The 14,814-nt window shown below is 38.1% G+C and overlaps 1 protein-coding gene across 1 annotated transcript in view; it reads right to left on the bottom strand.

Annotated features, from left to right (window-relative positions):
* DNAH7 (dynein axonemal heavy chain 7) overlaps nucleotides 1-14,814 on the bottom strand; it is a 246,720-nt gene that overhangs the window by 100,324 nt on the left and 131,582 nt on the right. Inside the window, exons 35-39 of the mRNA XM_030855979.3 lie at nucleotides 12,557-12,754; nucleotides 10,116-10,271; nucleotides 9,129-9,297; nucleotides 6,924-7,050; nucleotides 5,494-5,713 (exon numbers count right to left, since the gene is read on the bottom strand). Of these exons, the coding sequence (XP_030711839.2) occupies nucleotides 5,494-5,713; nucleotides 6,924-7,050; nucleotides 9,129-9,297; nucleotides 10,116-10,271; nucleotides 12,557-12,754 (870 nt within the window). The remainder of the gene's footprint in view (nucleotides 1-5,493; nucleotides 5,714-6,923; nucleotides 7,051-9,128; nucleotides 9,298-10,115; nucleotides 10,272-12,556; nucleotides 12,755-14,814) is intronic.

Raw genomic sequence — 14,814 nt, 5'->3', positions numbered from 1 at the left:
AAAACTACAATGAGATATCATCTCATACTGGTCAGAATGGCCATCATCAAAAAATCTAGAAACAATAAATGCTGGAGAGGGTGTGGAGAAAGGGGAACACTCTTGCACTGCTGGTGGGAATGTGAATTGGTACAGCCACTATGGAGAACAGTATGGAGGTTCCTTAAAAAACTACAAATAGAACTACCTAATATGACCCAACAATCCTACTACTGGGCATATACCCTGAGAAAACCATAATTCAAAAAGAGTCATGTACTAAAATGTTCATTGCAGCTCTATTTACAATAGCCAGGAGATGGAAGCAACCTAAGTGTCCATCACCGGATGAATGGATAAAGAAGATGTGGCACATATATACAATGGAATATTACTCAGCCATAAAAAGAAAAGAAATTGAGTTATTTGTAGTGAGGTGGATGGACCTAGAGTCTGTCACACAGAGTGAAGTAAGTCAGAAAGAGAAAGACAAATATCATATGCTAACACATATATATGGAATCTAAGAAAAAAAAAATGTCATGAAGAACCTAGGGGTAAGACCTACTAGAGAATGGACTTGAGGATATGGGGAGGGGGAAGGGTAAGCTGGGACAAAGTGAGAGAGTGGCACGGACATATATACACTACCAAACGTAAAATAGATAGCTAGTGGGAAGCATCTGCATAGCACAGGGAGATCAGGTCGGTGCTTTGTGACCACCTAGAGGGGTGGGATAGGGAGGGTGGGAGGGAGGGAGACGCAAGAGGGAAGAGATATGGGAACATATGTATATGTATAACTGATTCACTTTGTTACAAAGCAGAAACTAACACATCATTGTAAAGCAATTATACTCCAATAAAGATGTAAAAAAAAAAAAAGAGTAATGATTTTAATGTTTTCACTGCTGTCTGGTTGACATAATAGTGTCATCCTTTTTTCTAACAGCAGTAGCTACACAAATGGTATGACTGAAGCCTCCCACATACTCCCCCCACCCCAGTTCAAAAGCTATTCCTCTATGGGACAACTGAGTTTCCCAACATATGACAATAGTCACTTCCTCGGATTGAGATACTGAAGACCTCCTCCTTCTTATGAGAAAAAGGAAACTAAGACAACCTCACATATTGGGCATCAGTGTCTAAGCATGAATCAAGTATATTATTATCTAGCTGCAATTTAGCAAGAACCTAAGGCAGTGTTTCTCAGGGACTGTCAACACACATGAATCTAGGGCCCCACTCTGGACCTGCTGACTTAAAAGTTTTGAGGATGGCGACTGGGAAGATCTTTTTGTTTTTCTTTTTAAAAATCTCCTTACACGAGGTACAAAAATCTTAAGTGTACACCTCCAGGAACTTTTACACATATTTACACCCAGGTGACCACCACCAAGATCAAGATATAGAACATTCTCAATACCTTAGCAAGCTCCCTCACTCTCACTTCTGCTGATACCTGCCCTCCTCTCTTCCATACAGGCGACTATTATTCCATTGCCACCCCTTATATTTTTAAAAGTTGACACATATAATTTTCCATTATAAATCTAAATCTTTGCAGGGGAAGTAATTTCTGGCATATTTATATTGTATTTGTGCTTTGAATTCATTTGCCTCAAGGTCTTGATTACAAATTGCTTTAATTGGTCCATAATTTACACATCATAAAATTCACTCTTTTAAAGCATACGATTCAATGGTTTTTGTAGAATAGTCACATAGTTGTGCAGTCATCACCACCATCTAATTCTAGATCTTTCTCATCACCCCAGAAAGAAACCCTGTACCCATTAGCACTCCCTTATTATTATCCCCACCCCATATGCCGCCACAGCCCCTGGCAACCAGTAATCTCCTTTCTGTCACTATGGATTTGCTTATTCTGGACATTTCATATAAATGGGAAAATATTATATGTGGCCTTTTGTGTCTAGCTTCTTTCACTTAGTGTAATGTTTTCTAGGTTTATCCATGTTGTATCGTGTATCAGTATTTCTTTTTACGGCTGAATAGAGTTCCACTGTGTGTATATAAGCACACACACACACACCACATTTTGTTTGTCTATTCATCAACTAATGTGTATGAGCTGTTTCCACTTTTGGCTGTTATGAATACTTCTGCTAACACTCATGTACAAGTTTTTGTGTATACCTATGTTTTCACTTCTCTTGGGTATATAGCTAGGAGTGGAATTTCTGGGTCATATGGTAACTCTATGTTTAACATTTCGAGGAACTACCAAACTGTTTTCCAAAGCAGCTGCACCATATGACATTCCCACAAGCAATGTTATTATCCAGTTGTTTTTTTTTTTAATTACAGCCATCCTATTGGGTGTTAGGGGGTACTTCACTGTGACCTTGATTTGTATTTCCCTAATTATTAGTGATGTTAAACATTGTTTCATGTACCTATTGGTCATTTGTATATCGTCTTTGGAGAAATGTCTATTTCTCTCTCCACTTCTAAATTAGGTTATTCATCTTTCACTATTGCTTTGTAATAGTTCTTTATGTATTCTGGATATTAGATGCTCATCGGATACATGATTTGCAAATATTTTCTCCCATTCTATGGGTTGTCTTTTCACTTTCTAGATAGTGTCTTTTGAAACATGAATATTTTTAACTTTGATGAAACCCAATTTATCTATTTTTTCTTGGGTTGCTTGTGCTGAGTATCTATATTTAACAAGCAAACCAGATGTTAGGCACATTAACGATTGAGAGCAATGCAGAAACCAAAGGGAATGCAAAATAGTAAGCCAGTTTTATATCTCAAAAATCATTTAGTGAAATTATATTGGGTTGTCTAGTTTGGCAAAAGTGTGTGGAGAGCAAACAGTCACCTAAAGTACTGAAATCTTTTTGAGTAAACAGAAATAAAGCGCAAGTTAAGAGTGTTAAGCTCAATCACTTTCTATTGTTTGAGACGGTGAGAACAATGTGCCTAGCACTGTGCTCAGCACTGTGGACAAATCCGTGAGGGAAAAAAATCCTCTGCCCTCAGGAGCTGGCATGCCACCTGCGGGAGATGGACAACCAACATAACAAATGAACTGTGCAGCATGTTAGAAGGTGATACATGCTATGGAACTGCTACGGAAAGAAGAAGAATAGAGCAAGTCAAACAAGACTGGAACTGCTAGTGGGATGTGAGGCTGCAGCACTAATTAGGGTGGTCGTTGTGCCTCACAGAGAAGGAGAGATTTGATCAAAGGCAGTAGGGAGCCAGCCCAGAGGGTCAACACCTGGGGGGAGAGCATTCCAGGCAGAAAAAAGCCAGGAGGCCTGTGTTGTGGGTGAACGAAGGTGAGAGCAGGAGGTAACCTGAAAAAACTGGGGAAAGGTACACATACAAGGTCTTATGGACTGCTGGACTTTTATTCCAAATTCCTCCCCACAAAGTCAGGTGCCATTTCAAGGTTTTGAGCCAAGGACTTAAGCTCATGACACTATATGAATATGAAGTAGTCACTAAAAATGAAGAGTTATTATATTATGAACCTTATTAAATGCCCAAAGAGCTCAACAGCCATTGTCAAAACTCAGTAATCTGACATCTGAGGCAGGACAGGATCTGAAAAAGGCTAAAAAGTTTAACTGTACATACCACAGATATACAACAGCAAATAGGAACTGCTCTCATGATTGGAAGAAAGCAAAGCATTATAATCCCACATGACGAAGCATGTTATGGATAGTAAGATGCCTTCTTTCTTCCCTTTATGCACTCATTTGACAATATTTCTGGAGTGCTTGTCATGTATCAGGCATTGCGGAAAGCACTGACTAAATAAAGCTGCTGCTCTCATAAAGCTTCTGTTCTAGTAGAGACAATAAGTAAGCAAAAATATAGACGGGGTCAAGTGACACTCAGTGTTATGAAGAATAAAGTGAGACAAGGGATAAAGAGCTATAGCACGTAGAGATGGTCTAAGACGAGCCTCTATAGTAAGGTTATATTTGAGCTGAGATCTTAAGGAGGTAAATGGGCAAGCCGTGTGGATAATGGGAGGAGTGTCCTAGGTAGAAGGAATATCAAGGGCAAAGTTCCCGAGCTGGAGGATGCGAGATGCTTCCTACAGGAAGATTTGGCCCGTGACCAAATGCTGTCTTAGGTAATGTGCTCCTTCAGTGAAGTCAATGACATCCTCCCCTCTCGCCACTCTCCCTCTATACCTTTCAGCACATTTCTGTCACCCACGTGGCCTACCAGGCTGACAGCCTGTGTTCATGTCCCAGAATATGGACCCCACTCAGGCAATTAAGTGACCTACAGTGGAATCTGCAGATCATACTTTTCCAAAGAGTCACTTTTAGGGACCTTGCTGTGGCCAAAATTTCTGAGTGGAATGGACCTTCACTTGGGCATATATTTGAATGTGTGAGGATATAAAAATTCAAACTGTAGATCTAAAAAGCCTACAAAGATCGAATTTGGTAAAGCCTTTCTGAAATTTATGTCTCTGTAACACATGGTTTTAACATAGCAGTACATTTCCATTTTCTAGATTTCCTAACTACATTAATTAAAATTAAAATAACCATATTAGTTATATATTAAAAAGAGAAAATTTTCCTCCCACTTTCCCATATTCTTTGCCTATTTTAAAAATATTCTTTCTTTTTTTTTGGCTGCGTTGGGTCTTCGTAGCTATGCGCGGGCTTTCTCTAGCTGGGGCGAGTGGGGGCTACTCTTGGTTGCGGTGCACGGTCTTATTGCGGTGATTTCTCTTGTTGCGGAGCATAGGCTCTAGGCATGCGGGCTTCAGTAGCTGTAGCACGCAGGCTCAGCAGTTGTGGCTTGTGGGCTCTAGAGAGCAGGCTCAGTAGTTGTGGCTCACGGGATTAGTTGATCCACAGCATGTGGGATCATCCTGAACCAGGGCTCGAACCCATGTCCCCTGAATTGGCAGGCGGATTCTTAACCACTGTGCCACCAGGGAAGTCCCTGAACTATTATTTTTGATGCATTATTTTTTGTATTCCTTTTTCTCTCTCTCCTGCCCTTCCTCTACAAGTTTTTACAAGAAAATGTTCACCCATGTATCTCTTCCCAAAGAGAAATATATTTTTATATAGTTTCTATGTTCTCAAATCTAGTTTACTCTGTAGTTCTTTTGGCATCTAATATCACTACAAGTAAGTAATGAACATAAATACATTCATTTCTAATGAAAACAAAAGTGTTTCATCTCAAAATTATTTGAAGTCAAACTAACAAGGATTAAGTCAATTCAAGGAGACCAAGAATGATACCTACTTTGAAATAGCCTATAAATCAACAGAAATTCCTGAAAATGAGAGATAAGCCATCTTAAATGTCATAAAACATATTAGCGAAAAGTATTTTTAGACATTATCTTGGCCATTGGCCTTCAGAATGCCAAATAGTGGAATCCATCTATTTAAATTGCTGAATACTTCTTTTTACGCAGTTGTTGGCATGGTAAAATCTTTGTTTCCTGCATCATCATATATCAGTAACATGGAGATTTACCTCATGAACCCAAAGACGTTTAATCACATCTTTGGTTTCTGCTGTTTCTGGTCTTGACAAACACACACCCTGAATGACACGGGAGAAATCTCGGAGGTTGAACAGGTAGTGAGATTTGGCTGGAGTAGGCAAGAGATTCTTCATTGCTTCTTTATACAGAGTCATTGTACCATTTACAATTTGTGTGGTCAAATCTAGAAAGCTGTCTGGAAATTTATAACTTAAAAAAATTTTTTAAGTAAAAAGAAAGAAAAATGTTAGCAAATACAGAATTATGATACATAAATGATATTTAGTATGACTAGCATGACTTTTTTCTTACGATTAAATCAATTGATTTTGTTTACAAAATTACCATTTCTTGATATGATAATAGAATTTTTACTTCTTTTAAAGCTACTTTCCATTCATTATTTTATTTTATGTTCAAAGGAACTCCATGAGTAAGCAGGACGAATTTAATGAACTTAAGACTACTGACAGAAAAGCCAGCCAAGGAACCCATATTAAGTAACTTAAACCCAGAGTCCACTAAACGATGCTTCCTAACCTCTTTCACCCCCTGGCATTCTTAATTGCATAGAGATAGAATCCCTGGAAGAACACTGGTGAAATGGGTATTTTCAGAGAGAGGGAAGGGAGAAAATAAAAACACAGAAAAAAATAAAGAAAAGTGAACAAGAAGAGTAAAAAGAAAGTAAAATGAACAATGAGCCAGGATTTTTTTTTAAGGGCAAAAGGAATAATTATGGTAGAAAGAACATGGGGAAATAATATCCATTTGAAAAAATTGGCTCTATTTCACTTCTGGCTTGACAAGGGGTCCTCCATCATCACTGGATAGGGCAAGGAATGACAATTTCCTGAGGACGGTGTCCACATCAGGGAGCAAGATTTGCACTGCTCAGGTGCACTTGGCTCCCCGACCTCCAAGTATCTTGTGGAGAAGTGCTGAGTGTCCAGAGCTAGGGAGCAATATTTCCCCAGGGTACAGGCTCCAAGGTTATACTCAAACCTGGACATGGACACCTCTGGGGAACTCAAGAGTTTTACTACTGGGTGTCAAAGTCACAGGATAAACCTGGCAATCTTTCCAGCATTAATTGAACTATGTGGCAAAAATTCAAAACATTGGTCATTCCAACATGGATATATTATACAGCGTGAGGCAAAATGTGTATGGATTTTTAGGTTAAAATCCAAGACTTCAGAAAAATAAAGGAAAAAGAGAAAGATACTGCAGTCCCTTTGTGTTATGTTCCCATACCTGGAGATGGGAGCAAAGGAGGGAAGCAATGTTACCTGTTATCTTCTTCCATGTCTAAAGGTGCTTTCATGGAAAAGTTTGAGAAGCACTACTTGTACTGACATGTTCCCCAAAGATTTTACACCCCCCCAATGAAAAAACAAACACACCTTCAATTACCTACCAGGTTCTTAAATGCCAGGTTAAGATTCTAGAGAAGATTGTAAACATGGATTTATCACTAAACTCATTGATTGTTATAATATTGAAATGTCGCATGTATCGAGGAGTTATTGGATTTCGACCACCACCTAAATATTAAAAAGGATAACCCTTAACAGTGTTATTCATATATACCAGAGCATTTTCTCTACACTTTACAGCATAAAACAACGCGCAAGATGGACAAATTCACAGCACACAGAGAAGAATAATCGATTATTTGGATAACCTTGACCTCAAAACAGTTTTCTCCTCAACCTCAAGGTGTTGTTTTCTAGTTCAATGATCTGAATAAGTTCAACTAATTAGATATAATCTTGGTCAAGTGTATTTACCAAAGGAAATTTGACCAGACAGAAAGAACCAATGGCCACCTTCTCCATGACTCATACATAGCCCAAAGCAGTAAACCGTCAAACATTCTCATTACAATACAATATTAAGATACAATATTATACAATGTTAATATTGTATGCAGTATTAACATAACCCTGGTGATTCTCACTGACCATACTTTAGGGTCCTTTCCACATGGCTGAAATTCAGCATGACATTGGCATACAGCCTCATTCTCCCCCCACATCTTGAAATAAATTTCCCTAGGACTAGTCTATGTGGTTCACATGGCCACTTCACTGGCTGCCTGTAATTGTAAAAACTGGGGGGTTATCTTATTTTCACAAAATACTGATTACATTTTCAAATATGAAGTTTTAGTAACAGACTTAGAATGTAACATCACTTTACAAAATTGATTGATATTATCATCTTTACATGTATAGACAAAATGCATTTTCTCCTTAAAGGGATTCTATCATGAAATCTTTGGTAAAGAAGTGGTGTTAAATGTGCATGATACCTTTATATTGCTTAAAAATATGTAAGTTCATGTCTTATGTTTGTTTTAAACCCGGTAAATCTGTCTTTTGCTTCTACCACTATTATACTGTGCTGATTCTGAAAACATGGATAATGTGTGAAAGCATGTAACTAGTTGCCTATAGATCAAAACAGTTATGTATCTCTATGTATTTAGAAGCTTATAATAAACACTGATTTACCTGGGCAAGCTTAAGGAGATGGTAAAAGAGCTGCAGAAGGAAAGGTCAGAGATCATATACCCAGGTCTATCTTCAACCCTTCCTCCCAGAGAATGCTCAGAAATGGTGGTCTTTTTAGAAAATGGGGTCCAAGAGGAAAAGACACCTCATGGATTTAGCCTGCTCCTCTGTCCAGTCCTTGAGGAGGCCAGGAAAGTGGACACTTAGTACAAATGACTGCTGGGTAGTGGGGGAGAGGCAAAGTGGAGCTAAAGTCTGGGACCCAGGAGCAATAGAATTAAAAAAAAAAAGAGTGGGGGGAGGGGGAAGCATTCAAAGTGGCCCAGGGAGTGTACTGAGAGCAATTACTGACTCAGAGCAAACTGTCTGCATTATAGGTCAGATAAAGGTCAGGTGGTTCAGAGGCAAATACCAGAGAGATTCCTTGAAGACACAGTACATCAAGAAGGGGAATTTTTAAAAATATAGGATACCAGCTTGAGTTCAGGAAAAGAACAGTTAAAAATGTCCAGTCAGTTGAATCAAGCTGTTTCAGATATTCTAAAATAAAAAATTTCCCCTACATATAGATCTCTTTGAGTTTACAAATTTCCCCTGAAAAGTATAAAGGATCTCTAAGAGTTAATTATTTTGGCCATCTCCTACTCAAATTCCCCCTCCACAGTCTGTCTAAATCCAGAGACTCACTAAAATGGGAATTGATTGGGGTAGGGGAAAGGTGACTATTGAAGCAGGGATGTTTCGTACAGTTGCAACTTTAAGGAATGAAACAGAGGAAAATGAGCTTCCCCAGGGGGATCTGGGTTCTCAGGGGATCTGGGACCTCAGAATGCAGGAACAGGAAATGGAAAGCAAAGTCCTAAAAGGTGGAAGAAAAAGGATTTGGAAGAGCTGTTTGGTTTGATGAGAATGACTCCAAGCAAGTCAACCCACTCTGCAGTGTTGATCATTGTGGTCACTCTGTTAGGTCACAATGTACAGACATAGAAAATATATACACAAAACATTGTAACTCAAGTTATCCGATTTCTCTTTCTTTCTTTCTCCTGCCCTTTATATATAGCCAGAGTGATTTTCAATCTTAATCACAAACTCAGAAAACGTACCTGGAGGTCCCATAGCACACATGATTTGAATGTCCACTAGTTTGATCATAGAACAATCTTTCAGGTCATACCAATTCCAGTGATCTAACCATTGTCTAAGTAACTCGATAGGAGGTTGAGCCCCATACACCTCCCGAGCAGGCATATTGACATCATCTACAAAGACAACCTGACAATGAAAGGAGAAGAGGGATTAGAAAATATTAACATCTTAATATAGTGTCCTATGGTGCAAACAATGTTCAGGCAAAGAATCAGATTATCTTCTTGTGGGGTACATATGTGAGAAATGATGGTTTCTTTTCACATCAGGAATATCCCTTAGCATCCATGTTACCAAGGAACAGGGAGACAGTCTTATTACTAACCTTTATAGTTAAGAGTTTAGAACCTATTAATCCTCTCATGTAACTTTTCTCAGTATTCCTTCTCTTTTTTCCTTGTACAACTTCAGTACATTAAAATAAATGAGGAAGGTGTGATTTAAAAATGATTATAACCTCTGAGTGATGACAGTAAGGTTGGGAAGTGTATTCTTTCTTTTTTTTTTTTTTTGCGGTACGCGGGCCTCTCACCGAGCCCGTGCAGGCGCACTCTCAACCACTGCGCCACCAGGGAAGCCCGGGAAGTGTATTCTTGGTAGAGGAAAAGTCAATTGATAGCTTGGTTGTTTAAAGGCCAAGAGAGCAAGAAGCAAAGACTCCGATGAGTAAAAATGTTAATGAGAGAATTAGGAAGGTAGGTAATTTCCCAGATGTATATTCTACTTCGAATTCAAAGGGCAACTGCTTGTTTTTAATGTCAAGTTGCCTGATGCACATACAAATCTGAACACACTTTTAAGAAAACTTAACCAAAATCTGTGATAAAAAAACTGCACAAAAAGACATCCAGTACCAGTATATCTGGCTTCCTCGTTCTGAAAGTAACAATGCCCATGAATAGGACCATTGCTGTACTATACGTATAGAAACAGAGAGTAATTACCATTTTCTTGCCCAAAGGAGGTCCAAAAACTCCCTTTCTTCTTTTGTCCAGTTTTGACATGATAATATTCTGAGTTTGAGCTGCTGTAGTTTGTGCTGAGAAGTTAATCAGCAGAGGCTTGTATATATCTTTACTGAGTTGATTTAAAAGAAAATTCTGTATAACAGGAAATAATGAGCCATAGTTGCAATTATGTTTTGACATTTCAAAATAACCACTAAGCATCATTGTTGACACACCTGAATTTAATATTAGAGTGTCATAATGTAAAAAGAGATGGAATCAACAGCAATAACAGTTACCAAGTCAATGGAGTGTGTCTATTTGTGCAGGCCTTCTGGACACGTGGCTTCTCTGATTTCTAAAACCACCATGCAGAGTACACATTCCTGCCTAACATGAAGTCATAGGGACTCAGGGGTTAAGAAACTTGGTTAAGCTCTCAGAGATGACACAAGAATTTAGACTGCCATTTGTCTCTGTCCAGATCAACGTTCTCTGTAATATAGCTCATTAGCTTTCCACTTTCATCAAGTTATCTGACTGTAAGTTAAGCTTACATAGTATAATTTGTACTTTCAAAATGGAATTCACTGGAAAGCAGGTAAAATTACAATGATTCTTAACCAAGATGTTGTTTTCTACAAATCATCTTGTAGAATAATAATGGAATAGGAAAATATTTACAATACCTTAAGTAGAAAAAAGCAGATTACAAAATAAGATGCAAATTATGTTCCCCAATTTTGTGAAAAGTAATTCTTTTTGGCCTGGGCAGTTTATTACCTGGGCTGAATTTGATGGTGGTACCAATGACAAAGGCTTTATTTTTCTCCACCCACTGCCTTGAACCATGTCAAGTCGCCATTCCCTAACTCTTGATAATATCTTAGATAAATCCATTAGCTTTCTGTACACTTTGTTATTTTTTAAAAAAAATCCAGTCCAACTCAATACCTTGATTTAAAATCTCAGTCTAAACATCTTCCCTCCCCACTCCTGGATATTTCTTGATACATACAGCATTTAGTATGATAAAGGTGACATTTCAATCTGTTGGGAAAGAGATTATTCAATAAATAATACCAGGACAATTATTCTACTATATAACCAAATATATTCCAAAGGATTAAAGGACTGGATTAAAATATAAAATCAATAAAGAACTAGAAACAGGTACTGTCACAACTGGGAGAATGTGAATTGACTGGGAAACTGCAATGGGGGAGGGGCCACCGATAGCTCCTCCTCTTTCCTCCACCTCCCTTCCCTATCTTCTTCCTGCCCACGGTCGGGTAGCGGGCAGAGCTGGACGAAGAGAGGCAAAATTCCCACTTCACTGGTGTCACTGTGGTTCTCTCTTGGCTAATGCTATCTTGCCTGCTGTCATGGCAAGCTTCCAAATGTTTGCTCTCTGAGAAGACCAGATGTGCAGGTTCCTTACTTACTCCCAAGGGACATTCACATTGCACAGTTCCCTGACCTAAGGGGACTAGTGGAGTTCCCTCACTTCTGTGGGCAGTCATATGGAATGGACTCCCAGGAAGGCTCAAGTCCAGTTACCTTCCACACTGTCCAACTGACCCGGGGGAAACTTGCACTTACTTGCCATGTCAAAGGCTGGAGGTGCTACTCATTAATAGTTCCAGCCAGGGGTTTCCCTGGTGGCGCAGTGGTTGGGAGTCCGCCTGCCGATGCGGAGGACACGGGTTCGTGCCCCGGTCCGGGGGGATCCCACGTGCCGCGGAGCGGCTGGGCCCATGAGCCATGGCCGCTGAGCCTGCGTGTCCGGAGCCTGTGCTCCGCGGCGGGAGAGGCCACAACAGTGAGAGGCCCGCACCGCAAAAAAAAATAAAATAAAATACGGCATTGTTTCTCATCATCAAAAAAAAAAAAAAAAAAAATAGTTCCAGCCAGCTTTCTCCTTTCAGAAATCTGAAACTAGAGGCAAGAACTGATCTTTGATCAGTGTGATCCCCTAAATACAAGGGAACAAAGATTTATAAGGCTACTGAGATTTGGGGCATGTCTGTTGCAGCAGCTAGCATTTTCTTACCTACCACACAATAGGTGTGATTCCAGAAATCATTAAAGAAAATCAGTCTTATTACCATGTAGTAATTGTTTACATATTTGATACTTTAAAAAATTAAATATCAACCAAAACACCCTTTTTAAGGGAGATAAAATTCTTCATCCTGTATAAGCTATTTTCACTAAAATAACTTTAAAATGGACAATAATTTAGTGATATAAAGTAGCATAATATCTTTAAACAACTTTCAAAAATAAATAGGCAATTACTCAAAAATTCTCTGTGGCTGCAACATTGAAATACGTAAGTATTTAAAAAACATTGCCTACCAGTTCAGGTAGTTTAAAAAATAATTTTCTTAGGACTATCATGCACATTTTAACATGTAGATTTCTACAATACTTACAATAATGTAAACACTCTTTCCAGTTCCTGTTGGTCCTACAAATATTGAAGGCTTTTGATGGGTGGTCAACAATTTCATTAGTGCAGAGCATCGAACTGTGTCCAGAGTTGGTACAATGATTTCATTAAACATCACATCCTTAGGAATTGGAGGAGCTTCTGCCAACTTCTTTACCCATGGTTCCCATTTTCCTATTCCCTGTTTACAATAAATAACCAAATAGTGAATGTCATGTTGTAAAATACTTTTAGATGGCACTCCTGTGCCATTGCAAAAAAGATGAAAGATCAAGACAACAATCCTTGATATTTATGCACTTGTTTTTATCCTTTAAAACTCTTCACTCTAATTTTTTTAAGTTAAATTTTATGTTAAATTAAGGAGAAATTGGGCTTTTTATGAATAAAAATGAAATGGCAATGTTGTGATACTTTCGATGTCCTGAAACCACTGATTATGTCAACCCAAAGATCAGTTATTTCGGCCAATTGTTAGATTCTTTAATGGTATTGAGTAAACTGGTCTAATCAATGTGTTAAAGAGTAAAGAATTTTATTCAATACCTGTTCACACAGAAACCGTTCACATAGAAAAATTTTCTACATAGAACATCAGCTGCATACTGTTCGACTTTTATAATGGTACTTACAACATCAGCTTATTATTTCAAACAAGATTTCTCTTTCTTTCTTACAAAAATTTTTATTGGGGTAGAGTTGATTTTGACTTTGTGTTAGTTTCTGCTGTACAGTAAAGTGAGTCAGTTATATATATACATATATCCACTCTTTCTTAGATTTTTTTCCCCATATAGGTCATTACAGAGTATTGAGTAGAGTTTCCTGTGCTATACAGTAGGTCCTTAACAGTTATCTATTTTATTTATAGTAGTGTCTTTTTTTAATTGTAGTAAAAAACACCTAACATTTACCTTCAACCATTTTTAAGTGTATAGCTCAGTAGTGTCAACTATATTCATGTTGGTGTGCAACAGATATCCAGAACAGACGAGATTTCTTAATATGAGATTATTACTATGAATTAACATTACACTGTATCTTTTCATCCAATTAGCTTATGAACTAAAATTTTAATTTGCTAAGGCAGTGTCTATAAAAAAATTTTTCAAAAATATCACGTTAACTCTCTCTCCTTAGACAAACACCACTGGCCTCTCCTTTCTTACAAAATCCAATTTAAGCTCCTGGCCTTTCAAAGCATATTAGAATTTAGACCCATTCTTCCTTCACACCTTCTTCATGTTCCCCAAAACCCAGCCTCACTGATGGGCCTACGGTTACAAAAATGCCCTGTGTCCCTGGACCTTGACATATAAGACTCTTCTGTCCTACAGTATACATGACACTCTTCTGAAGAGGTTAGGAACTCACAGAGGGCAGCACTGTGCTTTATTCATTTTTGTATCTTCTGGCAGTGCTGTGCACATAGCAGAGAATTTGAGGAGGCTGAATTTACATCAGTCTAAAAATAGTATTGCAAAGAAATTCCTAGAACTTTCTAAAACTGATGAAGAAATAATGCTCTTTCGATACTCTTGATAATCTTTTCTAACATGGATATTTTGCCACCTGTGGGGAAGGAAAAATTAAGAATCACAAAACCTAGAACAGAGAGTCATTTAGAGATTGTGTGATCCTGGGAAAAATCACAAAATATCTCTGAGCCTCACTCAGTTCCCTCAATGGTAAAATTTGAAAAATAATCCTACCTTTACCATTTCACTGAGATGCTGGGAAACGAAATAGAAGTGATTGTGGAAAAGCTTAATAAACTGCAAAGTGCTCTGAAAATGCAGCGTATGGTTAGTCATTTGAAGTAAAATTAGCAAAGATATAAAGGTATCTTGTGGCTGGCAGGGTGAAGAGTCTCTTCTGAGGTGAGGTTGGCAATACATTGTCAAGAGCCATAAAAATTTAAAAAATGATACAGTAGTTCCTTTTCTAGGAACCTATCTTAAAGAAATAATCAGATATGTACGCAATGACTTGTGCACAAGAATATTCACAAAAGCATTAAAACTAAAACAACAAAAACACTTCAATGTCCAAGACTACGAAATGCAATGGATCATGGTCCATCCAAATGGTAGATTATAGGGAGGTTTTAGAAAAATAAGTTTATTAAAGAAATATCAGTGAGACAGAGAGTTGTTTTCTTTATTAAAGGAGGAAGGAGGATATACAACTACCCAGTGAGGATATGGTGTGATCCCAACCTCACTTAAATCTGCATATATT

Source organism: Globicephala melas, chromosome 7, assembly GCF_963455315.2.
Source record: "Globicephala melas chromosome 7, mGloMel1.2, whole genome shotgun sequence".
Classification (NCBI taxonomy): domain Eukaryota; kingdom Metazoa; phylum Chordata; class Mammalia; order Artiodactyla; family Delphinidae; genus Globicephala; species Globicephala melas.
The sequence above is the reverse complement of the archived record's forward strand: the minus strand, read 5'-3'. Positions and strand labels throughout refer to the sequence as shown.